The 16,877-nt window shown below is 33.2% G+C and overlaps 1 protein-coding gene across 1 annotated transcript in view; it reads right to left on the reverse strand.

The window, feature by feature from the left end:
• LOC120345498 (brefeldin A-inhibited guanine nucleotide-exchange protein 1-like) overlaps window positions 1-16,877 on the reverse strand; it is a 32,299-nt gene that overhangs the window by 10,432 nt on the left and 4,990 nt on the right. The window contains exons 8-28 of the mRNA XM_039414964.2: window positions 16,289-16,354; window positions 14,809-14,890; window positions 14,248-14,418; window positions 11,745-11,879; window positions 10,919-11,033; window positions 10,201-10,254; window positions 9,261-9,372; window positions 8,743-8,865; window positions 7,940-8,039; window positions 7,636-7,772; window positions 7,351-7,459; window positions 5,931-6,141; window positions 5,104-5,250; window positions 4,467-4,637; window positions 4,137-4,221; window positions 3,777-3,939; window positions 2,806-2,942; window positions 1,898-2,026; window positions 1,263-1,421; window positions 487-601; window positions 36-176 (exon numbers count right to left, since the gene is read on the reverse strand). Of these exons, the coding sequence (XP_039270898.2) occupies window positions 36-176; window positions 487-601; window positions 1,263-1,421; window positions 1,898-2,026; window positions 2,806-2,942; window positions 3,777-3,939; window positions 4,137-4,221; window positions 4,467-4,637; window positions 5,104-5,250; window positions 5,931-6,141; window positions 7,351-7,459; window positions 7,636-7,772; window positions 7,940-8,039; window positions 8,743-8,865; window positions 9,261-9,372; window positions 10,201-10,254; window positions 10,919-11,033; window positions 11,745-11,879; window positions 14,248-14,418; window positions 14,809-14,890; window positions 16,289-16,354 (2,662 nt within the window). The remainder of the gene's footprint in view (window positions 1-35; window positions 177-486; window positions 602-1,262; window positions 1,422-1,897; window positions 2,027-2,805; window positions 2,943-3,776; window positions 3,940-4,136; window positions 4,222-4,466; window positions 4,638-5,103; window positions 5,251-5,930; window positions 6,142-7,350; window positions 7,460-7,635; window positions 7,773-7,939; window positions 8,040-8,742; window positions 8,866-9,260; window positions 9,373-10,200; window positions 10,255-10,918; window positions 11,034-11,744; window positions 11,880-14,247; window positions 14,419-14,808; window positions 14,891-16,288; window positions 16,355-16,877) is intronic.

The raw sequence follows: 16,877 nt of genomic DNA on the forward strand, positions 1-16,877 counted from the left end.
AAAAAACATAATTTAATATAAATATGCAAACATACCGATAGCATCACCATCCAGTCTTGTAGATCCTGTAAATATTCGATCAACAGCAACAACAACACTTTGTGAACTTGTTTCACCCATTGATTCTTGGATAGATGCAAGCTTTTTATGCTCCAAACCAAACGTTTTGGTCAAAACTGAAAAAAAAGTCACAAAATTACATTTTTTATGATCCCAAATATCTTCCTATGATCAGTCTACCTAAGAAACTGGATAACTGATACAAAAGCAGTACGATACTCGGCAGAGGTTTTTTCACTGTCGCAAAGCCTTAGAGAAGAATGCAATATTTCTTAATTACTTTAGTTTCAAAAATTTTGAATCCCAAAATGTATATGTAGTTAGCATACACCATGATTTTTCATAGGATAGCATTCTTGAAGCTTTAGGAACTTGAATTAATTAAGAATAGCACGACACCAACAAAAGAATCCAAAAAGTACATACTTGGATTGGCATCAGCAACACTTGCCGATCTAACAGCTTTCATAGTTGCATTCTGATCTCGAACTTTTGATCCAATTAATTGAAGAAGTTCCAACTGCGATATGCACTGAAGAATCTGGCAACAACAAATTTAGTAGATACATTCTATGCATTAGGAATATACCAATTTGTTTTTAGATAGTTTCCATGATTTTTATTTCAATATTATCACTCTTCTGCTTTTACGCTAATATGAATCATAATGCATAGTATGTACAATCAATGTGCAATGCATGTAAATATTCAATTTTATAGATATTCGAACTTTGTGCAATGTTTAACAGTAAAAACCTCATGTTTCTTGCACCATATAGATTTAATTAAGTTTGAAAAATAATGACTTAAAATTCAGACTCCTCCTCAATCATTGACACAGAAATTATTTGGATAGTAAACCCCCCAAAACAGGGTGCTCCAAAGTTGTCGGCTCAAGGGGCCACAAAATTATTTGTGGGCCACAATAGTGCCAATAGGTACATACAGCATGCAAAACAAACACTTTTATTGTACAAACACATTGATCAGTATTTGTCATTTATCAAGCTAAAACAGGCAAAAACCACCTAAAAATTTGCGTGGTCCAAACACCAAATGTGATTTTTTGATTACCCTCCGAATATGGCTCGGGTCAACGGATAATGAAGCTGCGGGCCGCATAGGCCTGGATTTGAACCACACTGCCTTAAAAGGTTCAGAGGACTCATTTTAACTAACACACAAGTGACGATAGTTCTTACTTCATGCCAGGACTCTTGGAGATAATTCCCATCTGTGTAAGCAACGTTGATCAGTGTTTTTATCGTCTCAATGTTTTTTGCTTTCATTTCTCTGATGCCTGCATTTGCTTGGAGCAGGGAAAATCGTGAAAGCGCTTGGACATAAGTATCACGTTCAAGCTGTTAAAAAAAATAAAATATCAATGTTACATATTACCACAGCATGATGTGAGAATCTCTCCCAGTTGGTAAAATAAGATTCAAAACTGTATTTTGCCCTATTTTCTATTAGATTAATGTTATTAACCAAACTACATAGCGAGAATTATCAAACTTTGCATAGTAGAACCTCTACTTACGAAGGACTCCAGTCGTCCCCCCGCTCACCCCGATCTTTGCCAACGCCAAAGGTAATCAAACATACCGTCCGTTGTCTTTATTTGTTATTTCTCTGTTCTTCCTTCTTTCCATGTGTACCATTTCTATTTATTATGCAGTATTCTAATTCTAACATATTTTGTTACAGGTTTTAACCATTATTCTACTTACAAAACACTTCCTGGAACGAATTGATTTCGTAAAGAGAGGTTCTACTGTACCCAAATTATTGTTTTAGAATAAACTATCACATCTCATCACAGGTATCATATACTTACTGGTAACTGAAAAATACAAGCAATTCTGATTGCACATCTCATGCCTTCTAAACATAACTGATCAATTCCACTCTCATCAGAATCCTGCAATCCCATTGAGAAAGCAACAAGCATTGATCGCCAAGAAAGCTAAAAAGAAAATGGAAAAAGTGATCAGTACTTAAAAAACAATTGGTCAATTGACAATGAAAAAGTTTTGTTCTGACCAAAGCTGTGCAGAAATAAAATTTAGCATGTTTCATTGATATTGAAGTAACAGTCAAATTTTCAAATTCCACAGAGTCATGTTTTACAGACTCATAAAGGTAATAATAGAAGGGAAAATTTCCGGTGAAACTAGAAGGGCATTGAGTAGACTGATGATTTTCAAGGTTTGGATGAAGTTAACCACAGTTTATTTTCGATGTCATCCGATAACTTTCCCTCAGAACAAATAGTATCTACCGAACCAGTTGGTTCGCATGTGAACTAAAAATTGTTCTTCGTATTCAGTTATTCTACTTGGATCAATTTTGTCCAAGAAACTTTGTATACCTCAGAAATTTACAACAATCTGTTCAGCGATAACCATTAGCAAGTATTGAACTTGTTTGAGCAGTTGGGTAAGTCTGACACCGGCATACATATGCCAAAGTCTATCAAAATTTCCCTAATATAAAGTCAGACCAGAAGAGCCCGAGTTGATTTTTAAATAATAGACTGGTGTAAATTTTCTCCACTCTGCATTCATATATAAAAAATTTCAACGGTGGTCGACCTCTTGTCAAATCCAACTCAGACATTAATTTTTGGTTTAATATATAATAACCACTAACGTAAACACCAAATATTTAATGGTTCAATAAATTGCAACTATTATGAGACATAGGAAAATCAACATTGAGCATCAAGGAGAGACAACAACAGACCTGAAACATGGGACGGACATGATCCTGATGAGTGGTGTTGATAAAAGAAGATTGAACATGACTGACTGCTTCCATCAGTGCTTTAGCAGTGTCTGCAATATTATCCATCTCTTGTTTTTTCTGAGCTGCTGACAACACTGAAATAAGAGGGTATAAGTAATATGCGAAGAGGTAGTAGAATTTCTGAAAAACTGTTTATTTAAAGAAAAAATTTAAGTTCTTTCAGTGAATCATTTATATTTAATTATAGTTAAAAACTTCTTCATAATGTTTTGGGAAATTAAAAATATGCAAAATGATTTAGTAACTGATGTGTCTGGCCTAATTACATTTGAATGACAACGTGGACAAGTTTAAAATCAGAATTACACAGTCCAAACAAGTGTCAACAATTTCAATTCAGCTTATAATTCGGTCGACTACCATGTCAAGATAAACATATTCAAATTATTCTAGCCCAATTTGTTCAGTATGTCTAAATGTTTGTTTCAACACTGGTCATTCTATAGAGAACAGAAGATCAGGTGTGGAATAAATTTCTTACATTTTCGTACGAGTAATTAAAAAATTTATAGGTTCTGTTTGTTTTCAGTCACCATGTATATTACAGATACCATCTCTGGCGCATTTCACATTGGGCCATATTATGCATCATGACTAATCATACTTGAGCAGTGATTTACAGTGCTTTATGTCCAAAATAAATTAAATAATCAATCTCAGAAATAATTCAGCAAAATATTTCATTTCCATCCCTGCCTAACACATTTTATTTTAGTGCCAGAGTTTACAGTAGTTAGTGTGCTTTGTTGATAAAATGAAAAAATAAAAAATACCAGGCATGAACTATATCTTAAATGATTTGCTGATAACAATGAAAAATGGCAGCGTAAAGAACAAAACACAACCAGGCCAAAATTGATAATAATGACGTACAAAATTGGTTTAAAGCTGAAAATAAAAGAAAATACCCCTAATTCCTTTGACGTTCTGTGATCTTGTAGATTTTAATGTTATCTCTTGATGTTTGATCTGTTCATAAATATCTTCCAAATACTCTCGAGGTAAATCTTTACTGTCATTAATTCCTTTATTCATGCGAATGTAATCTTCAACAGAGATTTTACGTTTCACCTAAAAATAGTCATCAAATCAAATAAAATGAAACAGTTTAATAAATGCTGATAGAATCTGTGAACTTGAAGATAAAAAACAACATTGTCAAATACCAAATTGTAGTAGAATTAGACTGCTGGAAAATACAAAAAATTGGACAGGCTAACCTATAAGTCCTTTTAAGCATAGCTTCGTCATATCACAAAAATATATACCTGAGCACTATGTAAATCTGTTGTCAACATAATAATACTGTATGCAAGCACGTAAGCTGTATCAGCAGATGCAAAAACGGTGTCCCTGAGGTAAAAATACAAGAGGGAGACATTGAATACATTTTTAAAGAAAGTAGAAGCAATTTTTATAGCAACTTGGAACTGATATATATTTTTAACACAAGTAATATTACTACTAAAATTAAAAAAGAAAGGTTTTTTAAATATTAAAAATGATAACCCCAGAAGCTGTGTTTGTTGTATATCTGAAAATTTCAATCAATAAAATTAGATTTCACCTCTGCAAAACTTACTTTGGCAATAACTTACTTTGGATTACAATCACAAAACCGACTTGCAAACTTTTCCATCAATCTATCAATTTTTTGTGCTTCTCCAGGAAGTCTGAATCCTTCAAGAAACATGCGTAACGAGGGTACAAAATCCATCCCGGAAAAATTGAGGTTGTCCACATACTCATACATTACTTCTTTATTTAGGCTGTGTAGGCAAGAAAATAATAATAAAACAAAATCTAAAAACTGAAACATGTCAACTATTATTAAACTAGTAACAGGTTATTGATAGCAAGTATTCATTCTTAAACTTTTATATGGTGTAAATACACCAAGACATAAGCAATGTCGGAATTGCTTTTCCAAATATATATTTACCAGGAAAGGGCAATTACTTTTCTGAGTGGGCCAGTTGAGGATAATAGACTTGGCTCAAAATTCAAAATATGAAAAACTATGAATAAAAAAAGTGCATACGGCCTGCATGCTGTAATTTACCTACCCCTGGGTGAGGTGATGGGTTAAGTCTCATGTTTGATCGTCCTGTCAAACACACACAAACTACAAAATTTGTATAAACCATGGCCATAAATTATTCAGAAGGAGACAAGTTTATTCACAGGCAATTGGAATGTCCTAAGATATACAAGAAGTGCTAAATTGCAACTTACGCTTCATTTTCTCCGATGAAATCCCCAACTTGACCAGGATCGAGTCTTTCTTCAGAGGATAGAAATTCAGCGATATCTGATGCCGTGGTGCCAATCATCCCTTGATCTTGCAGGAATGTAACTCCTTTCTTAGGTTTCAAATTGAATCTAGTAAAATTTGGTTTTCAAGAACTAAATTTTTGTGAAAAATTATGTGCAAAGAAGTTGGCTAAGACTCAGTAGAAGTTTCTACAGAAACTTTGATTATATAAAGCATTAGTAAATTGAAATCAATGTTCCATCCACATCTCTACTATTTTATATTGCAGGACATAATTTGATCGACTTTTTTCATTGTACAGAAGGTACTAGGATATTGTGTATTAAACTGACTCGATGGTGTGGCGCATTGTGCTGAGCATTAGAAATACGCTCACCACAGCCCCTCTGATCATCCTTTGGGGGGAATAATTATGTGCGAATAAATTGCAGGACCCATCGTTGCCATAGGGTGGGTGGTTCAGGCAATCGCTGGTCAGTTACGACTTCCTCCACCATTAGGTCCCTGAAGATTATGGTCTAATGAAAGCGCACTAATAAACTTGCAATTTCCTGAAAAGAGATTATGTTATTCTTATCATTAAGAGTTTCTCTTTCGTATACTTGCTCTGAACATGACTCTAAACGAGCAACCACAAAAAGGTAAAGAGATGCTAAGTTGTATAAAAAAAAAAAATTATTCCGGTTTAGCATTACAAAATTTTATTACACAATGGATGAGCCCCATCGCCACATGCCCAATGAGGTAATCCCATTTGTGCCATTGAACAATATAATATAAAACTCACAGCTGAATCCCTCTTTCCAAAATACTTTTCTGTTGTTTTATGCCTTCAATTGTTTCTGGGTTATCAGCATTTAGTTTCTTTATTTCAAGACTAGCATGCTCGGATGATGAATCAGAATGAATAGATTGTGAGCTACCATTAACATTACTCGATGAATGTCCAGCAGAAAGAGATAAATTTGAGATTGCACCATCAGGGTTATGCTCTTTACCTGTACGTGATTGAGAAAATAGTATTGTAGAAGGTATTATATTAGAAATATACAGAGTGGGCCAAAAAAATGTTGCTTGTATGAAGCATTATTCAGAATGAATACACTTTCACTTTGAAGCCATAGTCAGCGTTAGTGCAACTATCCTACAAGATATACAGGGTGGGCCACTCTTTTTGGCCCACCCTGTATATCTTGTGGTTGTGGGATAGTTGCACCAACACTGTATATGGCTTCAGAGACAGAGTGTATTTATTCTGAATAACGATTTGTACAAGAAACTAATTAATAAGGCATGGAAATATATTGGAATACAAAGAATCAACATTGATTATTACTTAGCGTGTGCTTCATCAGAACAATGGATACATAAACTTGGGTATGATCCTTAATAACTTGCAATGTCAATCTAAGTCAAAAATGTTATTGGCTTCGGCTGGGGTACACTATTTATTGAACACAAAGTAGACCAACTTATGAACCATTTTACTGAATTCTAGTTGTCGGCGGAGAGAAATTGCTAATCCCAGACAAATCAATTTCAAATCATTGGCATGGATGGATAAAGTCGCTACAAGTTGATAGAAAGCAAATAATTTTATGAGTTGTATGAGATCCAATATTTAACAATTCAATTAAAAAGTAAAAATTTTTTATTCTGTACTGCTTGAGCGTCTCCGCATTGCATGCTTACAGATCTTGTCGGAAATTAATGCTTTCAGGCTTCAAAGTACCAGTACTAATACACGACTTTCAAATTTATATATTCAAGCATTGCATCTTTTGTTTGATAATTACATGTGAAGGCATTCACTGATTGTATCGTTTAATATTGATTGCTGTTATACAATGAACGTCATACATGTTATTAGAGAGTATGCAAATTCAGGTTACAATTTAAATATTTTATTAGATTCTTTGAGAATCATACTATAAGAAGTTATATTAATAAGAGTTTTATAACTGTGACAAATTGATTGTATAAATAGATAATTTTAAATTTTAATAGTATTTCAAATTAGAAAATTTGAATAATTTAAGCGCACCATTGACGTCATAATTTTACTCCTTCAAATCAAAGTACTCCAAATCCAATTTTGATGCAATAAAATACAATTTCTCATGAGCCCAAAAGACCGGCATAACATATCGATTAACATGATATGAGAAGCAGACAAATCAATTGTTATCAAAATTAATCTTGCTCACCTAAATTTGACATTGAGTGTGGATTGACATAGAGATCTTTACTCCAGTCCACCATACAAGTTAGTATCGACACTAAACATTCCAAACTTTTACTTTGCATTGTATTTTCCTAAAAAACAAAAGACATAATAGGGTCTTAGCTAAAAAAAAATTGAGCTTTGACTTCCGAAGTTTCATATACAAAAGAAGAACTTAATCTTTGACGTATCTCAGAACATCTCTAGGTGAAAAGGTTTCCACGGAGCAGCAGTATTGGTAAAAAAGAAAAAAATTGAAAAAGCATACCTGATGCGAACTCAAGTTCGATTCTGGGAGATTTTGATGAGAAATTTTCGACAAAATGTTCACAAGTTCTTCAAATATATTTGCAGCATTGATGTCGCAATCATAATTCACATATATGTCAACAACAATCTGTGCATCTGTTATACAAATATACTGTAAAAATAGTTTGAAAAATTAAATTTTCCATTTAATTTGTCAAAACACAGAAGTCTCTCACAGAAAATTTTACAGTAATTTTGGGAATACTCAAATGAATCAATTTAAATGAACACTAGAATAATTCAAAATGAGTTGATCTCATTACCTTCACAAATTTTCCCCAATGTTTGAAGAACCATCCACTTGTGATCAAAAGATGAACTGTTTGTTTCCAATATATTCAAGAATATTTCTTTGAAAAATACCTAAACGATGATTTTCAAATTATTAGAAATTGATTAAATTTTTTGGTAACTAACTGACTATGTTGGCATTGCAATCAGAGCTTAAGTCAATCTATAGCCAATATCTGTGTTAAAAAATTGATGCATTATTTTCAAACTGGGTTGACCTGCACATTAACAGTGGTTGTCTAGTGGCTCTTATTCAGAGTAGAGAAGTAGGTTTTCTTGGAGGTATGTAATAAAGTGGAATACCACACAAAACAATTGTGATAATGTATCAGATCATTGAACTATATTAGAACTGGATGAAAAAATGTTACGTTCTCACGTCATGTGGAGTTTAGGCTTAGTTAACCAGTTATTTGTTTTAGATGCATAGAATTGACAGTGGAGGAAGCCGTAACCGACTGCTGTTAACATGAAAAAACTCCACAACTGCGAGAAGTCCAGCAATCCTTCCATACAAAATTATCCCTCACCGGATTTAAACCTGCGAAACTCATATAGGATAATCAGAGGTGCAATGGCGAATGTATTCCTAACACTTGACAAGAGGTGCCAAGCCTATATATATAAATTAATACTCTGGTGGAGTCCATAACTTTCAATGATTACACTTGAATATTTACCTGATTTTTAACCCAAAATCCACATGACTACAGGCAATCCACAATAAAAGTTCCCTATTTCTTCTACTAAATTTAATTGATAAAACCAAACGCACCTGTATTTGCATTTTGAGATAAGTCTTAAAATTTTCCAATAGCTTCAGAAAAATTGCGAGTGAAAGCTCAAAGACTTCAGGAATGTTGGATACTCCATTCTTGCTCAATGCAACACAAAGATACTGTCAAAATTAAAAAACAATGTGACAAATACGCTCAGTCAAAAATGAAGATCAATCGTGAATGCATGGATATCACAGTCTTCACAGTAATTAGATGAAAGTTATCATCAAACCATGAAAATATTCAGTGCTACACAACTTTGGTTAAAATCCCATGCTCACTGCCCTACCCAAGATGTGATAAATTGGGTAAGCAATGCTGAACCGGAAAGATTCTGGTCCTTCTTACGTATCAATGGTTACTTGTACAGGGCATCCCTCAGAGCAAAAAGCTTGGAATGAGCACCGTATAGCTAGTGTGATATGACTTGATGTCTTTATTCGTTCAACAGGTGTACAGAGAAAATGGGTGCCCTGATGAATTTTTCAAAAGTATAAATAATAACAGTTGTCACCTGCTTAATTGCATTTATGAACATTTCATTTGATCTGAAAACTGGACCTGATGATTCGAGAATAGCTAACAAAAGTTGAAGAGATAAAATTTTGGAACGATGTTCATGAGACCTGAAAGCATCAAAACAAAACAAACATGTTTAGTTTTTGCAAAGCGTTGAACCAAAGTGTTTTCATCCACTATCAAGCATAATTATGTGATTATGCACAGTCAGATCATAATTGAGTGATAAAAAACTTTATTTTCTCGCCGATCAAAATTTCTCAACTGGTAAACAATTTTTAAAATTAAAATGAATTATGAAATTTATCATATTTATTAACATATTTAATTCTACTACCTATAACTTTGATTTGAAAATATCTTTCTAAATTGTATTGAAATGGTAAAAATTTGTTTTTATCTTCCTGCTGACCTTTGCACAAAGTCACTTGCAAGTATATCAAACTGAGCATGTGATGAAATCGCAGAGGTGATTAGAAATTTTACAAAGGTGAACTCAGAATTTTGAATCTAGTGAGAACATATCTTTTGTGACAATGCTCCTAGATTACTGAAACTTTTGAGTACAATCAGTCAATCTCAATCCTACACAACAGAAATTCAAGTGTTAAATATATTTTGTTCCTTTTCGTAAAAGTAATAAAGAAACTTATGGGTTCTGTTTTTTGGCGTCACCCTGAAATCTTTTCAGAAAAATATACATCAAAGCTGCTGTTCTAGTATACATCATCTCAAGATCACAACGTAAACTTGCTTTCCTTTCAATAAATAAAGCTATTGAAGATTAGCACAAACGGATTGATGCTTTATACGACACAGTATCAGTCTCAGACACAATCTTGGAGTCAAAAGATTTAAAATGGACACCAATTTGGGATAACTCACCGATCAATCCTAACAAGTCTGATGCAAAAATAAACTAATAATTCACTTACTTGGGATCAGGAGGACCTTCAGATAAAGGTTTCATACTAAGTTTGCATAAACTCCTGAAATGAAAAAAAATAGGTGTAAAGTCATCAATATTTGAATGAGACTTCATATTAGTGTTTCATCAGTTTTTTGGTTAATTTTGCATATTGAAACGCATATGTAAAACCTTATTGGAAACATCTTTTTCTTCTTTTCATTTATATCATAACTACATTACAGAATGAGGATAAATATCAAATTTGCTCAAAATTGATTGAGCTAATGTACTTATCTCTTTACAATACTTTAAAATTGGTATTTTTTTCAAATTTCAGTATTCACTCTTTTGTTTCAAGATCTTCGAGATCGAGTAGAAAAATTAGGTATTCATATCTGATTAAAGAATTACAATCGATACGACTGTGAGTAATTCTTGTTACTAAACATAAATAATCTTAAGATGTTTTACTGGAGAAGTGTATGTAAAATTTTAATAAAAGAATAAAAGCAACTGTTTGATGGTTTGTAACATAATCCCTGAACCACCAGTAGATTGCTTTTTTTCATACCACAAGGGTAATATCATGATCATTGGAAGTTGAGATATCCTTACTTGAACATACTCATTGCTCATAAGTGACTCTGGTTTGTGTTTTGGTTCAAAAATTAGAGAAGCATTTAATATTATCAGATGAATTTCAGATTTTCAACATTGATTCTGCAAGATAAAGAACAGCATACCTAAAGACAAGGAAAGCGTCTTTCTGTAATACATGAGAAAATGATTGACTGTTGTATAACTGTTGTTCCAACTGCTGATAACGAGATGATGCACTTGTGTCTGAAGTCATTGATTCTAAAAAGTTAATAATGATAATCTTAGAACTAAATTATAGGTCTGGTCTTGTTGAATGTATATTGTAAAACATATTATAGCCTTTAGTCAAAATTAGACTGGGTTTCAGTTAGAACGCCGTACAAATACACTCTATCAACATTATATCAGCGGATAATCATACTATCTATATATTCGACTTTAAAATACCCAGAAATATGTTTGTATAAATATTAAATCATGCATTCTGACAAGCACAATGAGGTAAGAAAGTTAGTTATAGGGCTGGGCATTTTTGAATATTTGATGATTTCAGAATCGAATATTTTTTTTGAATTGAATCTCAAAAACTTGGAAGATGTAAATTGTATGTGACTTTTCTATTGTGTGGGTCCTCCAGGCACATAATTTACTGAAAACATTGAATCTAACAATTCCCTGAGTTGTCGCAAACAATAATAACTATGTTTCATCAATAACCTACTAGGAAGATGAGAGTCATCTCATATGTCAGAACTGTATTTTAAAAATATGGCTTCACAGAAAGATTGAGAGATTTACCTAGATACGAGACGGCGCCGATTGAAAATTATCGTGTGAACAGATTCGAATAATTTACTATTCAATTCGATTTGAATATTCGTCTCGAAATGCTCAGCCCTAGTTAGTTATAGTCAAAAACGTTTATTACAGGGAAGTATCCTTCTGTGTTTTATTTCAAAAAATTCCCACCTTTCCTTTCAACTTGATTTTCTGAGGTATTGATCACAACTTGTGACACCATGTCTTCTATGATATCTCGAATCATTGTTTCTGTGTCTGATGATTCAGAATCTGATATTCCGTTAACTTGTTTTTGCTCTTGTTCTGTCATCAATAATAAACAATGATATTTAGATTTACATATTTATCCCTGGAGAGAGGGAAGGCGAGACGGGCTTAATCGTATGATAAACAATGGCTTCTCGTCTGGTTACCAGTCCATGTCGGGTATCGAATTAGTTAGCCCGGTATTTGTTTTCGGAAGCATGGACTCGATTCTGGAGAAAGCTGTAACCGACCAGCGGTTACATGTACCACCCTAATTAATGTAAAAGGATTTTTCAAAAACGAACTTTGGTTCTAAATCAGCGTTTCCCAACCTTTTTTGGTCGCAGACTATTTTCTCACCGGCGAAAACCTATGCGGACTCAAGGTGCGTTTATTGCAACCGTACTCTGTGTAAAGCAGCAATAAAACCAAACACAACAGAAAAACCAAACACAACGAATTTCAAAATCGGAAATTCGCCGCAATTACGCATAGTTTTTGCGATCTTGCGAATTCGTTATCGCTGTTAGAAAAAATCGTACTATCTGCTATAAATTTCCAGAATGTACAACTTAACCCTTTCCGTGCGGTGGGCACGTATACGTACCCACGACAAAACTCGGCTAGATTGCGGCGGGTACGTTGATGTACTCCACTGTTTTATTTAGCAATCAGTCGCAAACTGTTGGTCTAGTTTTTCCGGGTTTTAGTTTATTGATAAGAAGTCTTCTTCGAGATTAACATGAGCGACGGTAAATCTCGCTTTCGTTTACCATGGGAATTTTATTTGCGGCGGAACGAGGGAGTGTTTTTAAAATTTATGCAAATTTCGGTGTTTTTTGGGTGGTAATAGAAGACATATTATCCCTTCCATCTACCAAAGTATTTTGAGTTAGATAACGAAATTGCTACAGCAATATTATGCTATTGTTATCCAACCAAGAAGCGGTAACAGTAAAGGATTTAGCGAATATTTCTATTTTTTATCACGGTTTGAAGTTTCAACACCCAAGAAAAAAAATGCTTTTTTTCTATCCGGTTTGTGACTCAGACCACCCCTTTTAAAAAAAAAAAAATTTCTAATTGCCAATTGCAAGCTCTTTAAATAAGCTTTCCAACGAGCCGTCAGTGGGCAGCAGAGGATCATTACTTTTTCGTTAGTCGATCGATTAGTTGTGGGGGTACAAATGCATAAAGTCGGCGTAGCAAATACGATTGTTTAATAAAAAATAAAAATCGCATGGAAAGGGTTAATTTAGTATTTATTAAAAATATATTGAAAGTATATATATATATATATATATATATTAGTAAATCAAGAATACATATTCATCGCCTTGAAATTCTCGCAAACAACTTCTGAAGTAATCGTAGCGTATACGTCACTCATTAAAAAAGCCGACTTTTCAATGACTTTTCTGTTGCATAAACTATTCAATCCATCCCCATGAGTGATTCTTTTAATCTGCGGTTGTGTTGACGAAATAAGAGCAATACTACTCAAAAAATATCATGACAATCCGTGGACACAAAAATGCGTGGTAAAGTGCCCGATTATATTTTGTTTTGACTCGTCTTTTTGTGAATTTGACAAATCTGTGTGAATTCTACATTACTACTGTGCGTACCAATCTGGAGGCAGTAAAGCAGAGAATCCTAATAGAAAATGCCCTGGTACGTATACTACGGTAGCACGCGGAATTTTGCGATTTGCAATGTCTAAAAAAGCGTTTTTAATCGGTCGCGGACCGCTTTTCGATTTAGAAAATTTGGGTTGCCACCATTTACACCGACCAGAATTTTGTTTTATTACACGTTGTTCGAACTTGCGAGAAACACCTATTACGAATCTATCGAAGCGTGTACAGACTCTTGTTTTCGTCGAAAATCCACAAGTGAGTTGTGAAATCCAATCGTTTGATTAAGCGACTCGCAAGTGACCTGTCGCGTCACATGTTACCAAATTTTCAATTAGTAAATATGCTATCCTAATAGTTGAATATTCGTATATATGCCCAGCCCTACTCAGTAACCAGTAATTATTGACGCGATTAATGTCATGTGAATAAACTGACTTTTCATGTTTTTTTGTAAATTCTAACGCAAATCCTAACTTGGCTGATAGTTAATTTCGCAAAAACGTTTGCGGCCCGCAGTGAATTTCTGACTCATTGCGGACTCAGGTTGGGAAACACTGTTCTAAACAATGCTCTGCACAAACAGCCATTGTTGGGTAAGAAGCTACTATAATTTAAAAAGACCAGAATTTCTCTAGTTGTAGTGTATTCCTATATATTTTGGTGATAGGGCCAACGTTAATATTCTTGTGATAGGGCCAATGTTAACAAAATTAAGAAATAAACAGCCAAGCAAAATTTAACCAAAAATGGCATAAAACTACAATGCTATAAACAACAGTTATTACCATTCTCAGATTCAGTTTCACCTTTTTCAGGCGCAAATTCATTGTTTTCTTTGTTCTTTTCAATAGATTGTTCAGGTGAAGATGAATTTTCATCCCCTTTACCTGATTCTTGATTTAACGATGTTTCTGCAATCATCTTTGATTGATGTCTGTCGCTCTCTGGAGCTTCATCTGAGAAATACATATATTCCCATTTTAATAAATGAGGTAGTGGTGTTCAATCTTTTTTCTCAATTTTCATTTGATATGACTTTGTACCTCCCTTGGATAACCGTAGGCGAGCGCGCTCCCCAGGTTAAGAACCCACAAATATGAAGCATTACAAAAATATATTCGTGTCAGACTTTTTTCACATTACTAACCGTATATGAATGTGGTTTCTGCACACTCATCTACAGATTTGATAAACACAGAAATTTGCTTTAGTAATTTTAAGTACCTTATTCAAATTTAAATATTATTATCACCGGTATTCAAACCAGGTAAATAAAGTAACTCAAAGGAGAAAAATACCATAAGAATAAATCAATTTCACTGAAAATTGTATCTATGAATATGAACCTTGATTCTGTGTTGAGAGATTATCCGTAGAATTTTCATTTGTTCTATCCATGTTCCCTTCGTCCATCCCATTATGATTGACCTGATGTAAAAATATGATTCTCATCTCATTATCTTTTTCATTATAATATAGAAGTAAGGACCAGATTGTTAGTTTGTTTTGGGTTTTACACTGGAATGAATTTTACCCCTCTTTGTTAATGCTGGAAAACATTAGTCAAATAGCAATAAATAAGGGTTGATGTACCAATTAAAACACAAATTCCTCACAATGTTTGTTGTATTTGTAAAACTTCAAAAATTCAATCTGTGGGAATGGACTATCTTGTTTATTCAAGTATCCAGTCAATATTTTTCATTATCTTATCAATCAAACCTTGTCAACTAATTGGTGGTACAAAAAACCTTATCAATATTATCTATTATCTTATCAATCAAACCTCGCCATCTAATTGTGGTCCCAAAAACATAACCACTTGAATATTATCTTATAAAACAACAGTTCAATTTTCAACTAAAATGTCATTATCACTATTAGGATTGCTGGCTTGAAGTTGTTAATGTAGAAATATGAAGTGTTTTAAAGTACAAGTAAGTTTGTGTTTATTTTTCTCCAAACTATTTAGGTTTTATTTGAAATGGGTTCTATTATAGAAACAAACGCCATAACATTTCAGTACTACAAATGAGAATTTTACTTATTTTAAAATTGGCATTATTTTCATCTGACTCATAAATGTCAAAGTAATTCATGATAAATATGTGATATACCCCCAGTATAGGGTACTCCCGTAGTATGTGAACCAAGATGGTGAACACCGGAACAACAGGGTTAGGCCATAATTTTATTCCAATTTTCCTTATTTTAGTTCTATTACGAGTTCGGGAAGTAGCCAAGTGACTCCCGTAGTATTTGTACCTGAAATTAGGACCTAACCTTACCCTGGTACACATACTAGATTCCGGTGTCTGTCCTCTTGGTTCACATACTACGGGAGTACCCAGTATAGTGTAAATAACTTGATAATTTCATTTGAATTTACTTATTATATAGGCCTATACTATTTTTTACATTCAAAATTCATATTGATTCATCTGCGTCTTCAACTGAGATGGATTTTCAATTCATAATGGACAATTTTATATACCAGTAGATATTATGTTTGAATATTTGCAAAAAACATTTCCAAATATTATTAGCTAATTAATGAAGTATATTAGATCTCCATGTTCAGCATTGGACAACAATGAGAATAAAAACATTTCGGGAGGTACTAGATAACCAGAAAATAATAAGACTTTATCCTGAGTTCATGAAATCAAAATATCTCTACTCATTGATTTATTGATTTGCTAAATTGATATATAGATTTTTCCTTCTAATAGTACTAAATATAGCACACAGATTTCATTTTGTTTCCAATCGTTTTTGTTCGCCATTGTTGAGGATATAAAATGTTAAATGAGTACCGGTACATACCATAGAATCTTCTGTAATTGATTCATTTTCTTGCTCAATTTTTTCATATAATTCAGAGTCAATATTCTGCATCAATGAAAAGACAATAATGATCATGAAGAAAAGTAATCAATTATAGCAGAGATAAAATACTTTCTCATCCAATAAGTTGAATCTTGAATGATTAAGCAATAACAAAAAATTTTCCAACTGCTTTGCTTGAACAATCACCTACCAATATTTAATTAACATGTTAAACAGTCTGGAAATTTACCTCTATTTGCTCTGCTTGTAAAATGACAATAGTTTAAGGGGGAAAACAAAACATAAAATTCCTTCATACCTTTTAAATTACATACTGGTAGACTAGTTAAAATTATTCATTCTTTTCATGACATACTATTTTCTGATATGCACCATTGGTTACATGGTCAGTCCACTTAATAAAAGTGATATAAAGATGTTCAATTCATCAAACTGAATAGGATAAGGATTAAGGATATCACAATTATCAAATGAATTTCTTATAACCATAATCTAACAATCAACCACAAGATGTACTAGGGGAAATATGACCCTGATTATCTTATATTACATTTTCTTCCAAGAT

Source organism: Styela clava, chromosome 8, assembly GCF_964204865.1.
Source record: "Styela clava chromosome 8, kaStyClav1.hap1.2, whole genome shotgun sequence".
NCBI classification, from domain to species: domain Eukaryota; kingdom Metazoa; phylum Chordata; class Ascidiacea; order Stolidobranchia; family Styelidae; genus Styela; species Styela clava.